General features: G+C 37.1%; 1 protein-coding gene across 1 annotated transcript in view; it reads left to right on the forward strand.

The window, feature by feature from the left end:
• The window catches only part of SPPL3 (signal peptide peptidase like 3), a 115,852-nt gene that overhangs the window by 59,999 nt on the left and 38,493 nt on the right, over nucleotides 1-17,360 (forward strand). Inside the window, exon 2 of the mRNA XM_061169216.1 lies at nucleotides 12,912-12,989. Coding sequence (XP_061025199.1) covers nucleotides 12,912-12,989 — 78 coding nt within the window. The remainder of the gene's footprint in view (nucleotides 1-12,911; nucleotides 12,990-17,360) is intronic.

A 17,360-nucleotide genomic window follows, 5' to 3' on the forward strand; every position in this document is an offset into this window, starting at 1 on the left:
AGCAACCTAAGTGTCCATCAACAGATGAATAGATAAAGAAGATGTGGCACATATATAGAGTGGAATATTACTCAGCTATAAAAAGAAACAAAACTGAGTTATTTGTAGTGAGGTGGATGGACCTAGAGCCTGTCATACAGAATGAAGTAAGTCAGAAAAACAGATACCGTATGTTAACACGTATATGTGGAATCTAAAAAAAAAAAAAAAAAAAAGGTTCTGAAGAACCTAGGGGCAGGACAGGAATAAAGATGCAGATGTAGAGAATGGACTTGAGGACACGGGGAGGGGGAAGGGTAAGCTGGGACGAAGTGAGAGAGTGGCATGGACATATATACACTACCAAATGTAAAATCGATAGCTAGTGGGAAGCAGCCGCATAGCACAGGGAGATTAGCTCCGTGCTTTGTGAGCACCTAGAGGGGTGGGATAGGGAGGGTGGGAGGGAGACGCAAGAGGGAGGAGATATGGGGATATATGTATATGTATAGCTGATTCACTCTGTTATAAAGCAGAAACTAACACACCATTGTAAAGCAATTATACTCCAATGAAGATGTTAAAAAAATAAATAAAGCACATAGCACAGTACCCCACACATATTAAATGGTCAATAAAGCCAAGGAGCTATAATTACTATTAGGAATTTACAATTTGAGAGTTAAGATTGTTGGTGGTATAAAGGCAAGTGTACTGCTGGTTTTTATGTATTGAACTGTGCCAAGTAGTTTCCTAGGAATTAGATTAGCCCTGAAATGTTATGTCAGCTGAGAATTTTGGTTTCTAGGTGACAGTGCTACCGTAGGAAACAGCACTGGCATTCTCTTCAGAGAAGAAAACCTTTCAGTGGGAATCTATAGTAGCTTTTTTTTCTTCTCAACTCTCAGATTAAAATGATAGTCAATGTAAAGGAGAGAATAGAGAGACTCTGCAAAAAGGATCAGGAGCTACAGAACTTAGGAGGAACTGCTAACAGATGGGAGAAATGAGAACAAAAAGTTTTTGTTTTGTTTTTTTTCTATTAAGCACACACTTTACTAGTAGAAATGAAAAACTCCATAATAGGAAGGAAAAGCTGTATCAGAAATATAAGTGATTCAGACATGAATTCCCAAAGTATACAACCTCTCCTTCGCATAAACTAGTGGGATAAACATTGAACATAAGGAGTGAAATATAGAAATAGTAACATGGAGGAATTTCTTCAAGAGTGGTGTAAGTGGAACCTGATTAAAGGAGCCAAAGATAGTGAACACATTTTCCCCTTTTGTAAAAGAGGAACATGTTTAACTTGGGGGTGAGAGCTGGTAGACCCATCAAGCTGCAATGAACAGAACTGTATGATGGCTGGGCTTCCTTCTAGGGTCACAGCAAAGTCTGCATAGTAGGACTTCCAACTGAAATGGAGACTGCAGTGATGTTCACAGAAACAAAACAAACTATGAGTTAAGTAATGGCATAATCTCTATTTTACAGCAGACTAGAACTTAGAACTGAGTTCCTGATCCCCACTCCCCAACCCCCTTTCCTCCCCCCCCAACACTTGTTCCATCTGTAGCCTTCCCATCTCTGTTGGTGGTGGCTCCATCTTTCCACTTGATCGGTCTAAAACCATGGTAGTCATCCTTTGCTCCTCTTTCTCTCATGCTCCATGTTCAATGTATCAGGAAATTCTGCAGAGCTTTATCTTCAAAATATAACTGGAATCAGATCACTTCTCACCGTTACCATGACTTTTACCCCAGTGCCAGCCATCATCTGTCATCTGTCATCTTGTGCCTGAATTATCACAGTAGCCTGTTCTCTCTGCTTCTGCGTTACCGCACTATAATCTGTTCTTTCCCCCCACAAGGTTGATATTTATTTATTTACTTACTTAGTATAGTTGATGTATAATATTACATAGGTGTACAGCATAGTGATTCACAGTTTTAAAGGTTATATTCCACTTATAATTAGTATAAATTTTTGACTGTATTCCTATATTCCCTGTGTTGTACTATATATCCTTGTAGCTTAGTTATTTTACACATAGTAGTTTGTACCTCTTAATCCTCTACCCTCTTCCCCTTCCCTCTCCCCACTGTTAACCACTAGTTTGTTCTCTATATCTGTGTTTCTTTTTTGTTATATTCACTAGTTGTATTTTTTAGATTCCACATATAAGTGGTATCATACAATATTTGTCTTTCTCTGTCTGACTTATTTCACTTAGCATAATACTCTTCAAGTCCATCCATGTTGTTGCAAATGGCAAAATTTCATTCTTTTTTTATGGCTGAGTAGTCATTTTATTTATATATATTTTTATATGAAATATATTTTATATATATGTTCCACATTTTCTTTATCCATTCATCTGTTGTTGAACACTTAGGTTGCTTCTATAATCTGTTCTTTTTTTTTAAGATTTTTTTTTTGATGTGGACCATTTTTAAAGTCTTTATTGAATTTGTTACAACATTGCTTCTGTTATATGTTTTGGTTTTTTGGCCGCGAGGCACGTGGGATCTTAGCTCCCCAACCAGGGATCGAACCCGCACCCCCTGCATTGGAAGGTGAAGTCTTAACCACTGGACCGCCAGGGAAGTCATAATATGTTCTTAATACATCAGCTAGTCATCCCTTTTCCCCCTACTTTTCTAAAAGTCAGATTTCTTTAGGTATAATTTACAGACAGTAAAATTCACTCTTTTTAGGAGTAGAGTTCTGTGAATTTTGACAACACACATAGTCTTGGACCATCATAGTCAAGAAATAGAACATTTCCATTGCCCCCCAAAGTTCCCTTATGCCCTTTTGTAATCATCCCTCCTCCCACCCCCAACCCCTGGCAATTAGTCTCTTTTTTCTCCCTTCAGTTTTGTCTTTCCTAGAATGTCATATAAATGGGATATATTTGTAGTGTTTTGAGTCTGCCTTCTTTCTCTGAGCATAATGCATTTGAGATTCATACATACATAGTGCATTGCTCAGTAGTTTGTATCTGTTTATTGCTGAGTAGTTCTCCACTGTATAAAGGTACCAGTTTGTTTATCCTTTCACTAGTTGATGGACATTTGGATTGTTTCCAGTTTTTGGCAATTTTGGATAAAGCTGCTGTAAACATTCACATTTAGGATTTTGTGTGGATATATATTTTCATTTCTCTTGTGTCAATATGCTAACTTGTTTACCTTTATATGACACTGTCAAACTGATGCTAAAGTGACTGTACCATTTTGCTATAAATTAAGCACGGTAAGAGAATATCTTACTGTGGCAGTATCACTACTCTTGCGCTTTAGGGGCCATTATTAAGTAAAATAAAGGTTACTTGAATACAAGTACTATGATACCATGATAGTTGATCTGATAACTGAGAAGGTTAAGTGACTAATGGGAGGGTAGGTATACAGAGTGGATATGCTGGATGAAGAAATGATTCACGTCCAGGCAGGACAGAGCAAGACGGTGCAAGATTTCATCACGCTATTCAGAACGATGTGCAATTTAAAACTTATTGTTTTATTTATGGAATTTTCCATTTAATATTTTCAGACTGCAGTTGACCATAGGTAGCAAACTGTGGAAAGTGAAACGGTGGATAAGGGGGTTACTACTATATTGTGAAATGGTTTAGAGTGTGACCTCTAGATCTGGAGACAGGCTACCTGGGTTGGCATGCTAGCTCTTATTCCTCCTTGGGCAAATTAGTTCATCTCTCTGTGCTTCAGTATTTTCATCTCTAGAGCTGATGATAAGAGTGCCTTTTTCAAAGGAATGTTGTGAAGATAAAATGAGTTAGATGTGAACAGCTAGTACAGTGTCTAAACACATAGTGAGAGCCCCAAGAGCATTAGCTATTGTTGTTGCTGTTACTGTTACTGTAACAGCAGTTTTATTTCTCGGTCTCATAGGCCTTTCAGATAGGGCTTTGGACACTTTTTAATGAATTACTCACCTTTTAAAGGTTGTTCTCATGTTTATTATTTACGGGAGGCCAGGTAACATTTGTCTGAGTGTTTGCGGCACCTGTGTGTAGAGGAAAACTGAAAGTTTTGGGGAATTTATATAGCCCAACCTTTTAAAACACCGTAATTTAATCTCTGTTTGTAAACAGGAGTTTGACTCGTACTAAACCAACAGTTTTCTCTGAAAATATTCTCACAAGTGGCAGAAGTCTCCAACTATCGAATAGAGTCCAGCATCCTTTATAACTACCAACTAAAAGTAGTCTTTTCTTAGTGTGACTTTAAAATTTGGACATTCATCTTATGAATGTCTCACTTTTTGTCAAGATTAATTAGAAAATTCACAAGTAAAATCACCCAGGGCTTCTCATTATTGTTTAGGTTTCTAACAGTATATTTGTATTGGGGTTTTTCCCCTCCTCTTGGAGTCCTGGACAGTAGTTATTTGATCTGAATCTTTTTAGAGGCGTGATAGTGGATTAATTTGAGCTAAAGACTTCAGTCATTAATTCTTTGTGTATATCTCTAGAAAAAAACAAGGGTATTAAATATTCTTGTTATTGCTAAGGACAGAAGAGCCCTCTCCAGACAGCTGAGTGTCTGCTTTTGGGAGATATTTAGCACAGAGTACTTTAGAGCTCTGGGCTCAAACTGTCTGGATTTGAATCCACACTTTGTCACCTACTGTGTTGTGAAGCTGGAGCTGGTGTATTGAATTAAGAACATGTAGATTTTGACCTGATGGATGAGGGGGACAAACCACCCACACGGGGTCCCCAGGTAGTTTCCTCAGCATCTGAGCTCCCACTTTGAGGAAGTGAAATCCACAGGGTCATTCTGATGGAGGGTGCAGTTTCAATACCCCCACACCAAGGAAATAGTCTTAAGATTTATTACTTACAGACCCAGAAGCAAGGGGATGCAGTGAGCCAGGGGAACGGCGGTCCTTCATCCCTGGGCACAAGCCAGCAGAAGATAGAGCAGGGTAGCAAGCACCTAGTACTTCTAAGGTGATTGGGGTGGAGGTTACTAACTTAGGTCAGGTACCCTTGTGCAGTAACAATAGTAAACAGCAAGGGTTGACATACTCTTTCTGTATAGAGTCAGATAGTAAATATTTTGAGCTTTGTGAGCCATATGGTCGCTGTCACAACTACAGTTGACCCTTGAACAACATGGGGGTCCACTCGAACTGTGCGGGTCCACTTTATAAGGCAGATTTTTCTCAGTAGTAAGTACTACAGTATTACACGGTTCGTGGTTGGTTGAATCCACAGATACAGATGAACCTCGGATACAGAGGGCCAGCTCTAAGCCGGCACCCCTAACCCCCACGTTGTTCAAGGGTTAACTGTTTTCACCTCTGCCAGTGAAGCTCTAGAGCAGCCATAGACAGTACCCAAATGAATGAGCTCGGCTCTGTTTATTGGAATAGCAGTAGGTCATGGTTTGTCCACTCCTGGTGTGTGGCAACCCATAGCGCTATATATATAGGCTGGTGACCCCCTCCTCTAAGTAATAACAAGTCTTTTATTGAGTAGTGTGTCAAGTGCTGTATTAAATACTTTACATTATTATCCCCCTTCTATAGATGAAGTTAACTGAAACAAGTGAGGTGAATCAACTTTTTTTTTTTTGGCCGTGCAGCGTGGCGTGTAGGATCTTAATTCCCCGACCAGGGATCGAACCCCAGGCCCCGGCAGTGAAAGCGCAGAGTCCTAACCGCTGGCCCGTCAGGGAATTCCCTCACCTTTTTTTTTTTTTTAATACAGTCATTGTGTTTTGTTTATGAAGAAATTTAAAAGAACAGCATGGAAAACTGTTACAGGAAGAAGCAGGCTGAAGACCAATATATCACATAATTCCACTTTTATTAAAAATGGGACTCATCATTTCACATTTCTTATTATTTGAATTTTTAAAATAACACTAAATTTTTTTAAAATGGTGTTTAAGATCTGCACGTTTAAGAAAAGGACAAAGAAGTGTTTGTGGTTTGTGATTTCTGATTTGGCTATACTTTTCATTTATTTTTGACCAAATGCTAGAAGCTTGTTTTACAGTTAAATGTAACATCCCATCTATAGTAGAATTTTATTTCAGAGAGCCAAATTTAAAGATGAAAGTTTTCTAAAACTTTAAAAGCACCAACATTGCAATTATATATGTATTTTAAGATTTATTTAGTCACATCACATCAATTGATGTCTTGATTCAGCACTAAATACTATTGCAGGTAAATATTGCTATTCTGATTACTGATACAGCTTTTCACATAGGAAACAGCAGCAAACTTCCATACCTTAATTCATCAAAAGGCAGCTAAAAAAAATTTAAGCAGCTACTATAACACAGGTCATATTTGAATTCCAAGTTCTCCAAACCCCATCCCACCCTCATTTGGAAAGCAACCCAACGTCTGCTCCTGAGCTCGCACCGCGTAATCTCTTGTAGGAAGAAATGCAGTGTTTGCTTCACAGCTGCCTTGATTATACTGGGGACTTAGTCCATAGGTTAGCTTTTCGTTTTATATATGGTTTCCTTTTCTGTGCAAAAGCTTATAAGTTTGATTAGGTCCCATAGCACTTTGTTTCTCTATTAAACATTACATTCTGCCGCCTTGTACAGTGTGTCTTTACTAGATTGTAACCTTCTTAAATGACTGTCTTACTTTTTGTCTTTTTGTATCTTAAACATGGATTTAATTTATTAAAATTTTATTTGATGAGACACCTATTCCATTACTATGCTTAGAATACATACTTGGTTTTTTCCCTTAAAATAAGAAAAGATGTGGAAGAGAATTATTGTGGACCTTATGATAGACAATATTTTTGATAAAAATACAAATTAAATTCTGTTTCAATATACTCCACCATGAAGAGAAAGATTGTAACATTTCTTAGGCCTGGAATATGTCATTTTCTGCATAATGTATTTGAAGCCAGATATTTTGCAAAGCACAAAAAAATTGTAGCTACCCTTGGTGTTTTGTGATGTGTTAGAATTGCATGTGAGAAAATACTAGCAGTTTATATAGCCAGGGCTTGTGGGGAAATGTATAAGGCAGCAGTTCTCAAATTGTGGCCTGTGGATCACTGGGGTTTACTCAGACCCTTTCAGGGAGTCTACAAGGTCAGACTATTTTCATAATGCTAATAAAGTTATTTGCCTTTTTCATTTTGACATTTTTTTTCTTGCAGTGAAAAGCAGTGGTGCGTTTAAAAAAACCATTGCTGTGCTGCTGTAACATGAATCAACACAGTGGCACCAAACTGAACTAATAATCATTGTATTCTTCACCACCATGCACACACTGCTTAAAAAAAAAAAGAAAGGCAGTTTCACTTAGAGCAAAGCAGTGAAAATTGCTTTTATTAAATCTCAATCCTTGAGCACACTTGTTTTTTTCTAATAAAACGCAGAGTTTACCCCAATTAAAAAATGAGCAGAGGACCTTCTTTTCCAAAGAAGATATACAGATGGCCAACAGGCACATGAAAAGATGCTCAGTGTCACTAATCATCAGGAAAATACAAATCAAAACCACAATGAGGTATCAGTCACCCCTGTCAGAGTGGCTATTGTCAAAAAGACAAGAAATAACAAGAGTTGGTGAGGATGTAGAGAAAAAGGAACCCTTGTGCACTGTCAGTGGGAATGTAAATTGATGCAGTCACTATGGAAAACAGCATGGAAGTTCCTCAAAAAATTAAAAATAGAACTATCATATGATCCAGCAGTTCCACTTCTGGGTATTTGAAGAAAACAAAAACACGAATTCGAAAAGGTAATGCACCCTAATGTTCATAGCAGCATTATTTACAATAGCCAAGACATGAAGTAACCTAAGTGCCCACTGACAGATGAATGGATAAAGAAGATGTGGGGGCATGTGTATGTATACATAGACACACACACTGTGGAATATTACTCAGCCATAAAAAAGAATGAAATCTTGCCATTTGTGACAACAAGGATGGACCTGCTGGGGGTGTTTAGCTTAGTAAAATAAGTCAGACAGAGGAAGACAAATACTGTATGTGGCATCTAGAAAACCAAACAAACAAACGAATATAACAAAACAAACAGATACAGAGAACAAACTAGTGGTTACCACAGGGGAGAAAAGGGCGAAATAGGTGAAGGGAATTAAGATGTACAAACCGGCAGTTATAAATAAGTCACAGAGATGTAATGTATAGCACAGGGAGTGCAGTCAATATTTTATAACTTTGTATGGTGTGTAATCTATAAAAATACTGAATCACTATGTTGTACACCTGAAACTAATATATTGTAAGTCAACTATACTTCAATTAAAATTTAAAAAGTTCTTATTCAGCACTTCTGCTATATAGTAAAATACCATTGGTTTTCTTAAGAAAAACACTTGTGCAGTCATTTAAAATGCTAGCTGAACTAGCTACTTTTTTCTTGGAACCTTCCATTTTTACTTGAAGGATGACTAGTGGACAAACTATGGAGTTATTCACACTTGGGTGTGTGGCAGACAGTTTCTCAAAAATGAATGAAGTGAGCCTGTTACTTCAAGGGGGAAAAAAGTTATTTTTGCCAGTGATAAAATTTGCATGAAAATAGGAATTTTGGAAATTTTGTGTCCATTATCACTGGCCGGCGCAGTGATTAAGAATCTGCCTGCCAATGCAGGGGACATGGGTTTGAGCCCTGGTCCAGGAAGATCCCACATGCTGCAGAGCAACTAAGCCCGTGTGCCACAACTACTGAGGCTGCGCTCTGGAGCCCGTGAGCCGCAACTATTGAGCCCACCTGCCACAGCTGCTGAAGCCCTCATGCCTAGAGCCTGTGCTCCGCAACAAGAGAAGCCACCACAATGAGAAGACTGCACACTGCAACGAAGAGTAGCCCCCGCTCGCCACAGCTAGAGAAAGCCCACGCACAGCAACGAAGACCCAATGCGGCCAAAAATAAATAAATAAAATAAAATTTTTTAAAAAGTGAAATTAACAAATGTGGTTTTTCAGATATTGTGTAATGAAATGTAACAACATCTGGAAGAGCTGCATAACTCAGTGACCGGTGTCTTCCAGGTGACCAATGCGTGATGTTACAAAATCATCCATGGGTAAAAGATCCATTCAACTATAATATAGTCCATGGGATTTTAATGTAATATAGTTTTTTTTTTAATTCACTGATAAGGTTTCAGATTCCACGCTGCAAGTAACCTTTAAGAAATTACCACTTGTTGAATTTTAGTATAGTATCAAAGAAGAATATCCTCAGTTATCTGAAAAGGTTATTGCAATATTCCTCCCTTTTCCAGCTACACATCTGTGTAAGGCCAGATTTTTTTCCCCCCATAAAGTTCAACTAAAGTAACATACAGCAACAGATTGAATGCAGGAGCAATTATGAGAATCTGGCTATCTTCTATTTAAGCCAGACATTAAAGAGGTTTGCAAAAATGTAAAAGGATGCCCCTCATCTAAATTTTTTGTTTTGGAAAATAGTTATCTTTCCTTTAAAAATATAATTTATGTGCTCGTGTAATGGTTTTATTATATTTAAATGAATTAGTAAATAAGCATTTAAATTTTTTCTCACTTTTAATTTCTAGTATTGTAAATATCAATAGCTGTAACCCACAGGAACAAAAGCTCTCAGGGTCCTTGAGAGTATAGATGGTCTCAAGACCAAAAAGTTTGCCAAGTGCTATTCTAGGTCAGTGTGCAGGGTTGGAATAGTAGTTGCTTGGTTTGTTGGGTGGACAAGAATGCTTTCATTGTATAGCTGGCAGGCTGACACATAGAACACATTATAGAACAGAACTCTCTGTGTCTCAGTTTGGCATGATTTTTAGCAGGATATGTGTCTAAGCACTTGCTGGTAAAGCAGCTAGAAATAGATGCTTGACTGTAGAGCAGCTCCTAAAATCCAGCATGGTTCTAAAAATCTTAGGGTGTGAAATATAACTTTATATATGAGAGAACTTTCTGGTAGCTCTTTGTCTATTAAGACTTGGGGGAATGTAGTTAAAGAATTAATGGTTTTCGTAATGACCATATAAAATGTTTCAACTCAACAGCTGACTTATACTAATACATTATTTGGCAAAGTCTTCAAGTCTGTTTTTAGTACGTTTGGCTAACCTGCTTTCAGCGTGTCTCAAATGCACGTATGTAGTTTCTTTTTGCATTTCTGTAAGAATTCCTTTACTTCAGAGTGTAGAGTAATTTCTCCTTTCTTTATCGTGAATCCAGCATCTCTGGAAACAGTCACCTCAGTGGGAGGGCCTGAGAGATGATACATTTCTGTTGATGCTTTGGTAGAGTCTGAAGTATAGGATACAGAGGGCTGTAAAATAAGATTGCTGGCCTTTGATTTTAATCCATGTTCTGTATTTTATAATAAATTCTTTTTGTTAAAAGGCTTTTTGTAAAACTTCCATAATGGTAGTTTGAGTTGAAATTTATGAAATTACAAATAACACTGTGAAATAAATTATAACTTCTAATTATGTGATATTTGGTAGTTTGCAAAGTTGTTCAAACTTTTTAAAAAGTTTTATTATAAATTATAAAATACCATGAGCTATATTAGGAGTCAGTTTTAACCAGATTTTCTTGGTACAGATTTATTTGAAAAATAAACTGGTCCAGTATAGAAGAAACCATTAAATGAAACATCAGAACATTTTTTCTGAAACCATGCATTTAGCTCTGCAGTGGGTAGCATGCTTATCGCCAGAAAGTGGAGATGAGAACTGTAGTGCTAATCAGTCTCTTCGTAAGGTGTTTAACACATGGCCAAGACTGCACCTTGAAAAACAGATTGTGAGGAAAGTCAGTGACTAAGTATGGTTAGTCACACAGAGTAGAGCACAGCATAGAGAATCTGTGGAGGAGGAAGAGCTGGTTTAACCAAAATTCAACCCAGACTTCTAGAAGTCTTAAGTGATGTCTCTGGAGAGTCTCCATTGATTTGAGAGTTATAGCAAAAGAAAGAAACAATAGTACCAAACCTTAAGACACTGAGTTTGGGAAGTTTAAATATTTAATCTACCTCTTAGGGAATGGCAGTATGCTTCAGAACATGAAGGGTACAGAAAAGCTAAGTCATCTAAGTAAAACATCATCAAAAGAAAAGTGCCCCCCCCCCCCAAAAACAGGCTCCCTTCATGAGATCAGGAGTCTGAAAAACTTTTAAATTGCTTTTTAAAATGCCTATTGGCCCTTAATTATACGAAAAGCTGCTCAATCTCACTTTAATTCACTTTAAAATTAATTACATCAGCAAAGTAGTTAACGCAAATGAAAGCTAACTGCTGGTGAGGGGTAGAGCAATTTAAGTTCAGGCAGCATCTCATCTGATCCTGCTGCTCTTTGAAGACACTTCATCAGTTACCGTGCTATCCTGGGTTTTCTTCCTCTTTCTCTGTTTCATTTTGTTTTCTTTGCAGCTCCTCCTTCTTTCTGATCTTTAAATTTCTGAATTTTCAGGCTTTCATCCTGGGTCCTCTTCTCACCCACACCCGCGGCTTCAATTACCATGTGGAAGGTTATGAACTCCCAATATGTATCCTTAGCTTAGAGCTGCTTCTGAACTCTAGACCCAGATACCCAACTGTTTCCTCAGCACATCCAGAACTTCAAATCTGCTCCTTCTGTTGCCTTTTTTGCCAAATGGTATAGCCATGCATCAGCTGCTTAGCAGAAACCTGGGGATCCTCTCTTAGCCTCATAAACAATCACCAAATCCTATTTTGTTGAGTCTTGTGTCTCTCTCATTCATCTGCCCCCCCAAGGAAGCCCCCCCACCCCTAGTTCTTAGGTAGAATCCACCTATTATACATTCTCAAGGTACCCTGTACTTGTTGAAAATTTATAACATTTTCAACAATTATATTCACTTGCTTATGTTAACTTTTGTTTTCATTGCTTTAGAACAAAATTTAATTTTTAAATTCCTTTAGAAAAGACATTCAGGGACAAGACCAAGACAGTCTTGTTTTTTATTACGTCCCTGGGGGCTAGCAGAGTGCCCGGCACAGAAGCATCATTAAATATTTACTGAGGGAAAAAAATGAAGAGAAATTTGTTTTAGGAAAATCCATAACATGAATGGATAGTGTGAACGGTGAATTCCTGAAGACAGACTTGCAAACATTGGGAATTCCCTGGGACTCTGCGCTTCTACTGCAGGGGGCCTGGGATCGATCCTTGGTCCAGAAACTAAGATCCCATGAGCCGAGCGATGTGCCCCTCCCCCCCCCAAAAAAAAGATCTCTGATAGTCAAGCCATAGAAAGGAGCTAAGGAATTGGCAGTAGGATTGAGAGAAGTAGGGTATTTGCGGAAGTGGAACTTGTGAGACTTACTGACTGTCGTCACATGTGGGAAGTAAGAGAACAGGGTGTCGAGAATGCTGAGGGAATCATGATATCATTCCTTAAGACATTTGGGTATGAAGGGAAGAATAATGACTTCAGTTTTGGACCTGTTGACTTTAAAGAACCTTCTGTGGGACACCTAGATGGAGAGAACCAATAGGCAGTTATAAAAATAAAACTAGAATCCAGGAGAGAGACACAGGCTTTACTTCATCACTGAGCAAAACCAGTAAAATACTATTGATAATTCAAGTGTACAGAGTTGGTAGATGTTTTGGTACTTTTTAACTTGGGAGTGGAAGCACATATTGCCTATCATACGGAGATGGCATTTTTTACATTGATGTCATTTAACATCCTGTGAATGTTAACTAATAATAGCTGTGAATCTACACGGTTTACTCTTTATGTTAAGCTAGCAGATCTATGTTTTAATTATGTATTTTGTTAATGCTAATTTATACCTGTTTTCCTTCCTAAAGACAAAAATAAAACTTAGTGGGGTTTATAGAAATCCATTAGACTGTAAACTCCATGAGGACTTGCTGCCATGTGATTAAGATTTTTTTCCTCTTATTTCTCTAGGGCCTATTCCCTGGTGGATTCCAGTCAAGTGTCTACATTTCTGATTTCCATTCTACTTATAGTCTATGGTAGTTTCAGGTAAGATGCTCTCAAAATGGGATTGATTTCTATTGGAAGTGGAAGAAGCGTTGCTCTGAAAATGTTGGCACCAAAACTTATTGCTTCTGTGAGGAAAAACATGGCTTTGACAGAAATTGAGTTGAACAATATAATTCTGATACTTATTCTTTGGTTGGCTTCTGTTAAAACACTTCTTGGTTTTGCTTATGGCTTTGGCATTTTAATGCAAACAAGCAAAAACTAATTGCTTAAATTCTGGTTCTGAAAAAAAGGATTCACGTAAATACACTCATTGAGAGGGTTAAGGAGAGTCCTTGACAGTGATTCTACAGAGTCTCAAAGGGGACATAAAGTTTTTCTTAATTAAAAAAAAAGGCACTGACCTACGTTGAGCCATATGAGACTGCTGATAGTCAAATTTTTGACCTACACAAATAATTTCATATGGTTCAACCTACTTTTATGAGGATTGTGCACGGTAGCATTTACCAAGTATTCTCTCTGCTGACCTTCTCGAAGTTCCCATCCTAGCAAACAGCCATAGAAATACAAAGGAAAATCAGGAAGCTAGATACTCCGTTCTTTTCACTATTCTTACTTTAGAGGAAATTTGGTGGTTGTATAACTCGAATAGTTTTGTGGCTGATACATTTAAAAATGAAGGTTGCCTGAGAAATTTTAAATTGAGAACTTGAAAGGGAGCTACAGTGATAAACGAAATAATGAGGCATAAGGATTTTGAACTATCCAGTATTATATCTGGATTTTAATGGGTATTTGGTAAAATCATAAGACTTTCAGGCTTTATCTCAACACTGAGTAGGACAAGTAAAATACTGTTGATAATTCCAGTATCAGTTGATAAAAGTTTTAATCATTGAGACTTCAGCTGGGAGCCCTAGGTTCATAACCACTCTTAGGAAGCATTAGTCAAGCCAGGGCAATTTAGAACCTCATCAGCATAATCCTGATATTTTGTATCTCTATCCTTTGGACAAGTTTTTGGTTTTTTCTTTTTGAGTATATAATGTTTCAACATTTCAAAAGTCTTTATAATTTAAAAAAACCTTTAGACTCACAACTCTAATACTCCTTTCATTATAGCTCATATGACATTTTATTTGGCACATACTTATATACTGTGTACATTTTTATAGTTTAACTCATTTATATTCTGATTATTATCTAACAAAAATATTTTTCATTATCATCTTCATACTAATTTTTAGTAATTTGATATTTCTTTGTATTACTATCTTATTCCACTCTTTTTGGACATGTGAGTTGTTAAAGTGACCATCTTTTTATGTATTCTTTTGCTTTGGCTGAAAAATATCCCTAAGAAAAATATCCAAAAATTGAAAAACTTCTCCAAAGAGGAGGAACTGGCTCTTACTACATATTGCCATGTTGTTTTCCAGAAGGGTTATACCAACTTAGAATTGGGCAAGTTTTAAACAAAATTTTATGTAATAAATGTACCATAGAATTATATTATGTGGATGGAAAGGATTTCTCTGGTACGTCTCCTTATTTTACAAATGAGGAAACCGAGGCCCAACAAGATGAGGTAACTTGCTAAAGATTATACAACTAGTTGGTAACAAAATCTGGATTGGAACCCAGTTCTCAAGACTTGTGGTCCAATACTTTATGTCTTTTATACTTTAATAATGCACTTTCTGCAAAAAGTAAATCATGATGCCTTTAATTATACATTTAAATTTACCTCATTTTAAGTAAATTTGGAAGTATTTCCTCCTCTTCTGTTTTCTGGAAAAGATTACGTGAAATTGTGTTACTTCTTTTTTAAATATTTGATAGAAATCACCAGAGAAGCCATCTAAAGATGGAAGATTTGGGGGGGTTTGGCTTTGGTTTTTCCTGCTTTTTTCATCTTTTTTTAAAAAAAAGTATTGGTAAAGGCTTTGTGTGCGTGTGCGGTAAAATATACATAACATAAAATTTACTATTTTAACCATTTCTAAGCATACAGTTCAGTAGCTGGTAAGGGCTTTTTAAAACACGTTACTATTTTTTTTTTTAATTATTTTTAAAATTTATTTTATTTATTATTTTTGGCTGCATTGGGTCTTCGTTGCTGCGCGTGGGCTTTCTTTAGTTGCTGTAAGCGGGGGCTACTCTTCATTGTGGTGCGTGGGCTTTTCATTGCGGTGGCTTCTCTTGTTGTGGAGCACGGGCTCTAGGCGCATGGGCTTCAGTAGTTGTGGCATGCAGGCTCAGTAGTTGTGGCTCGTGGGCTCTGGAGCGCATCCTCAGTAGTTGTGGCTCATGAGCTTCGTTGCTCTGCAGCGTGTGGGATCTTCCCGGACCAGGGCTCGAACCCGTATCCCCTGCATTGGCAGGAGGATTCTTAACCACTGCACCATCAGGGAAGCCCACTATCTTTTTATTATAGCCGTTCTAGTGCTGGGGTATGAAATATCTCATTGTGCTTTGATTGCATTTCCCTGATAACTGAGATCAGGTTGAAAAGATGTTGAGCATCATTTAATGTACTTGTTAGGCATGTGTTTTTCTTCTTTGGTGAAATGCCTATTCAAATCTTTGCCCATTATAAAATTGGGTTGTCTTATGCCAAATTGTAACAGTTCTTTAAATATTCTAGATCCAGGTTCTGTCTCAGTCACATAATTTGCAAATATTTTCTTCCAGTCTCTAGCTTGCCTTTTCATTTTCTTAACAGTGTCTTTCAAAGCGTAAACATATTTTATTTTGATAACGTCCAACTTACCAACTTTTTGTCTTGCGGAGTATGCTTTTGGTGTTGTACCAGAGAACTCTTTGCCTTATCCATGAGCACAGTTTTTTCTCCTATATTTTTACGTTTTACATTTAAGTCTATAATTCATTTTGAGTTGATTTTTGTGAAATACAAATGAAGTACAAATCTAAATTCGTCTTTATGAATATGACTATCCAGTTGTCCCAGCACCATTTGGTGAAAAGACGATCCTTCACCCATTGTCAAAAATCAGTTGTCCGTAAGTGTAAGGATTTGTCATGGGACTCCCCATTTCTTTCTTTTTTTTTTTTTTTATTTAAATAAATTTATTTATTTTAGTTATTTATTTTTGGCTGTGTTGGGTCTCGTTGCTGCACACGGGCTTTCTCTAGTTGCAGTGAGCAGGGGCTACTCTTTGTTGTGGTGCGCAGGCTTCTTATTGCGGTGGCTTCTCTTGTTGAGGAGCATGGGCTCTAGGTGCATGGGCTTCAGTAGTTGTGGCTCGCAGGCTCTAGATCACAGGCTCATTAGTTGTGGCATATGGGCTTAGTTGCTCCGTGGCATGTGGGATCTTCCCGGACCAGGGCTCGAACCCATGTCCCCTGCATTGGCAGGTGGATTCTTAACCACTGTGCCACCAGGGAAGTCCGATTGCTACAGCTTTTATAGTAAATGTTGAAATCTAGTAGTGTAAGTCCTACAACTCTGTTCTTTTTCAAAAGTGTTTGGCTATTATGGATCCTTTGTATTTCCATATTAAGTTTAGGTTCAGCTGGTCTGTTTCTACAAAAATTCTTCTGGGATTTTGATAGGTATTGTGTATCTATAGATCAGTTTGGGGAGAATTGCTATCTTAATAATATTGAGTCTTTCAATCCAGGGACCTGGAACGTCTCTCCATTTATTTAGATAACCTTTAATTTTTCTTAGTAATGTTTTGTAATTTTCAGTGTACAAGGTTTGCACCACTTCTGTTAAACTTATTCCTAAGTATTTTATTCTTTTCGATGTTGTTGTTGATGGAATTTTTCCTTGATTTATTTTTAGATTTTTCATTGCTAAGTATATAGAACTATGAATGATTTTAAAATATTAACCTGGTATCCTGTAGCTTTGCTGAACTCATTTATTCGTGCTAGTAGTTTTTTGTGTATGGATTTCTTGGGGTTTCCTACATGCAGGGTAATGCAGCCTGCAAGTAAAGACAGCTTTGCTTCTTCCTTTCAAATCTGAATGCCTTTTATATTATCTGTTAATTTCTAGGATAGTTAAAAGTATTCAACTGTGATTGGAATTTGTCTGTTTTCCCTTATATTTTTGTTGATTGATTTTTAAAGTTATGTTATTAAGTACAAAAAGGTTTATGATATTATATCTTGGTAGACTGTATTTTCAAATTATTATCCAGTAGCCCTTTTTCTTATGTTTTATGCTTTTTGCTTTGAGTTTTATTTTGTCTGACATTAATATTGCTATACCTGCTTTCTTTTGATAGTATTTTATTTTTAATTTCTTTAAAACATTTATTTTGAAATAATTTCAGACATAAAAGTTGTAAAATTAGTACAAAAAATTCTCATATACTCTTTACCCAGATTCCTCAGATGTTAGCATTTTACCATTGCTTTCTGTCATTCTTTGTG

The sequence above is a fragment of the Eubalaena glacialis genome, chromosome 15 (assembly GCF_028564815.1).
Source record: "Eubalaena glacialis isolate mEubGla1 chromosome 15, mEubGla1.1.hap2.+ XY, whole genome shotgun sequence".
Taxonomy (NCBI): domain Eukaryota; kingdom Metazoa; phylum Chordata; class Mammalia; order Artiodactyla; family Balaenidae; genus Eubalaena; species Eubalaena glacialis.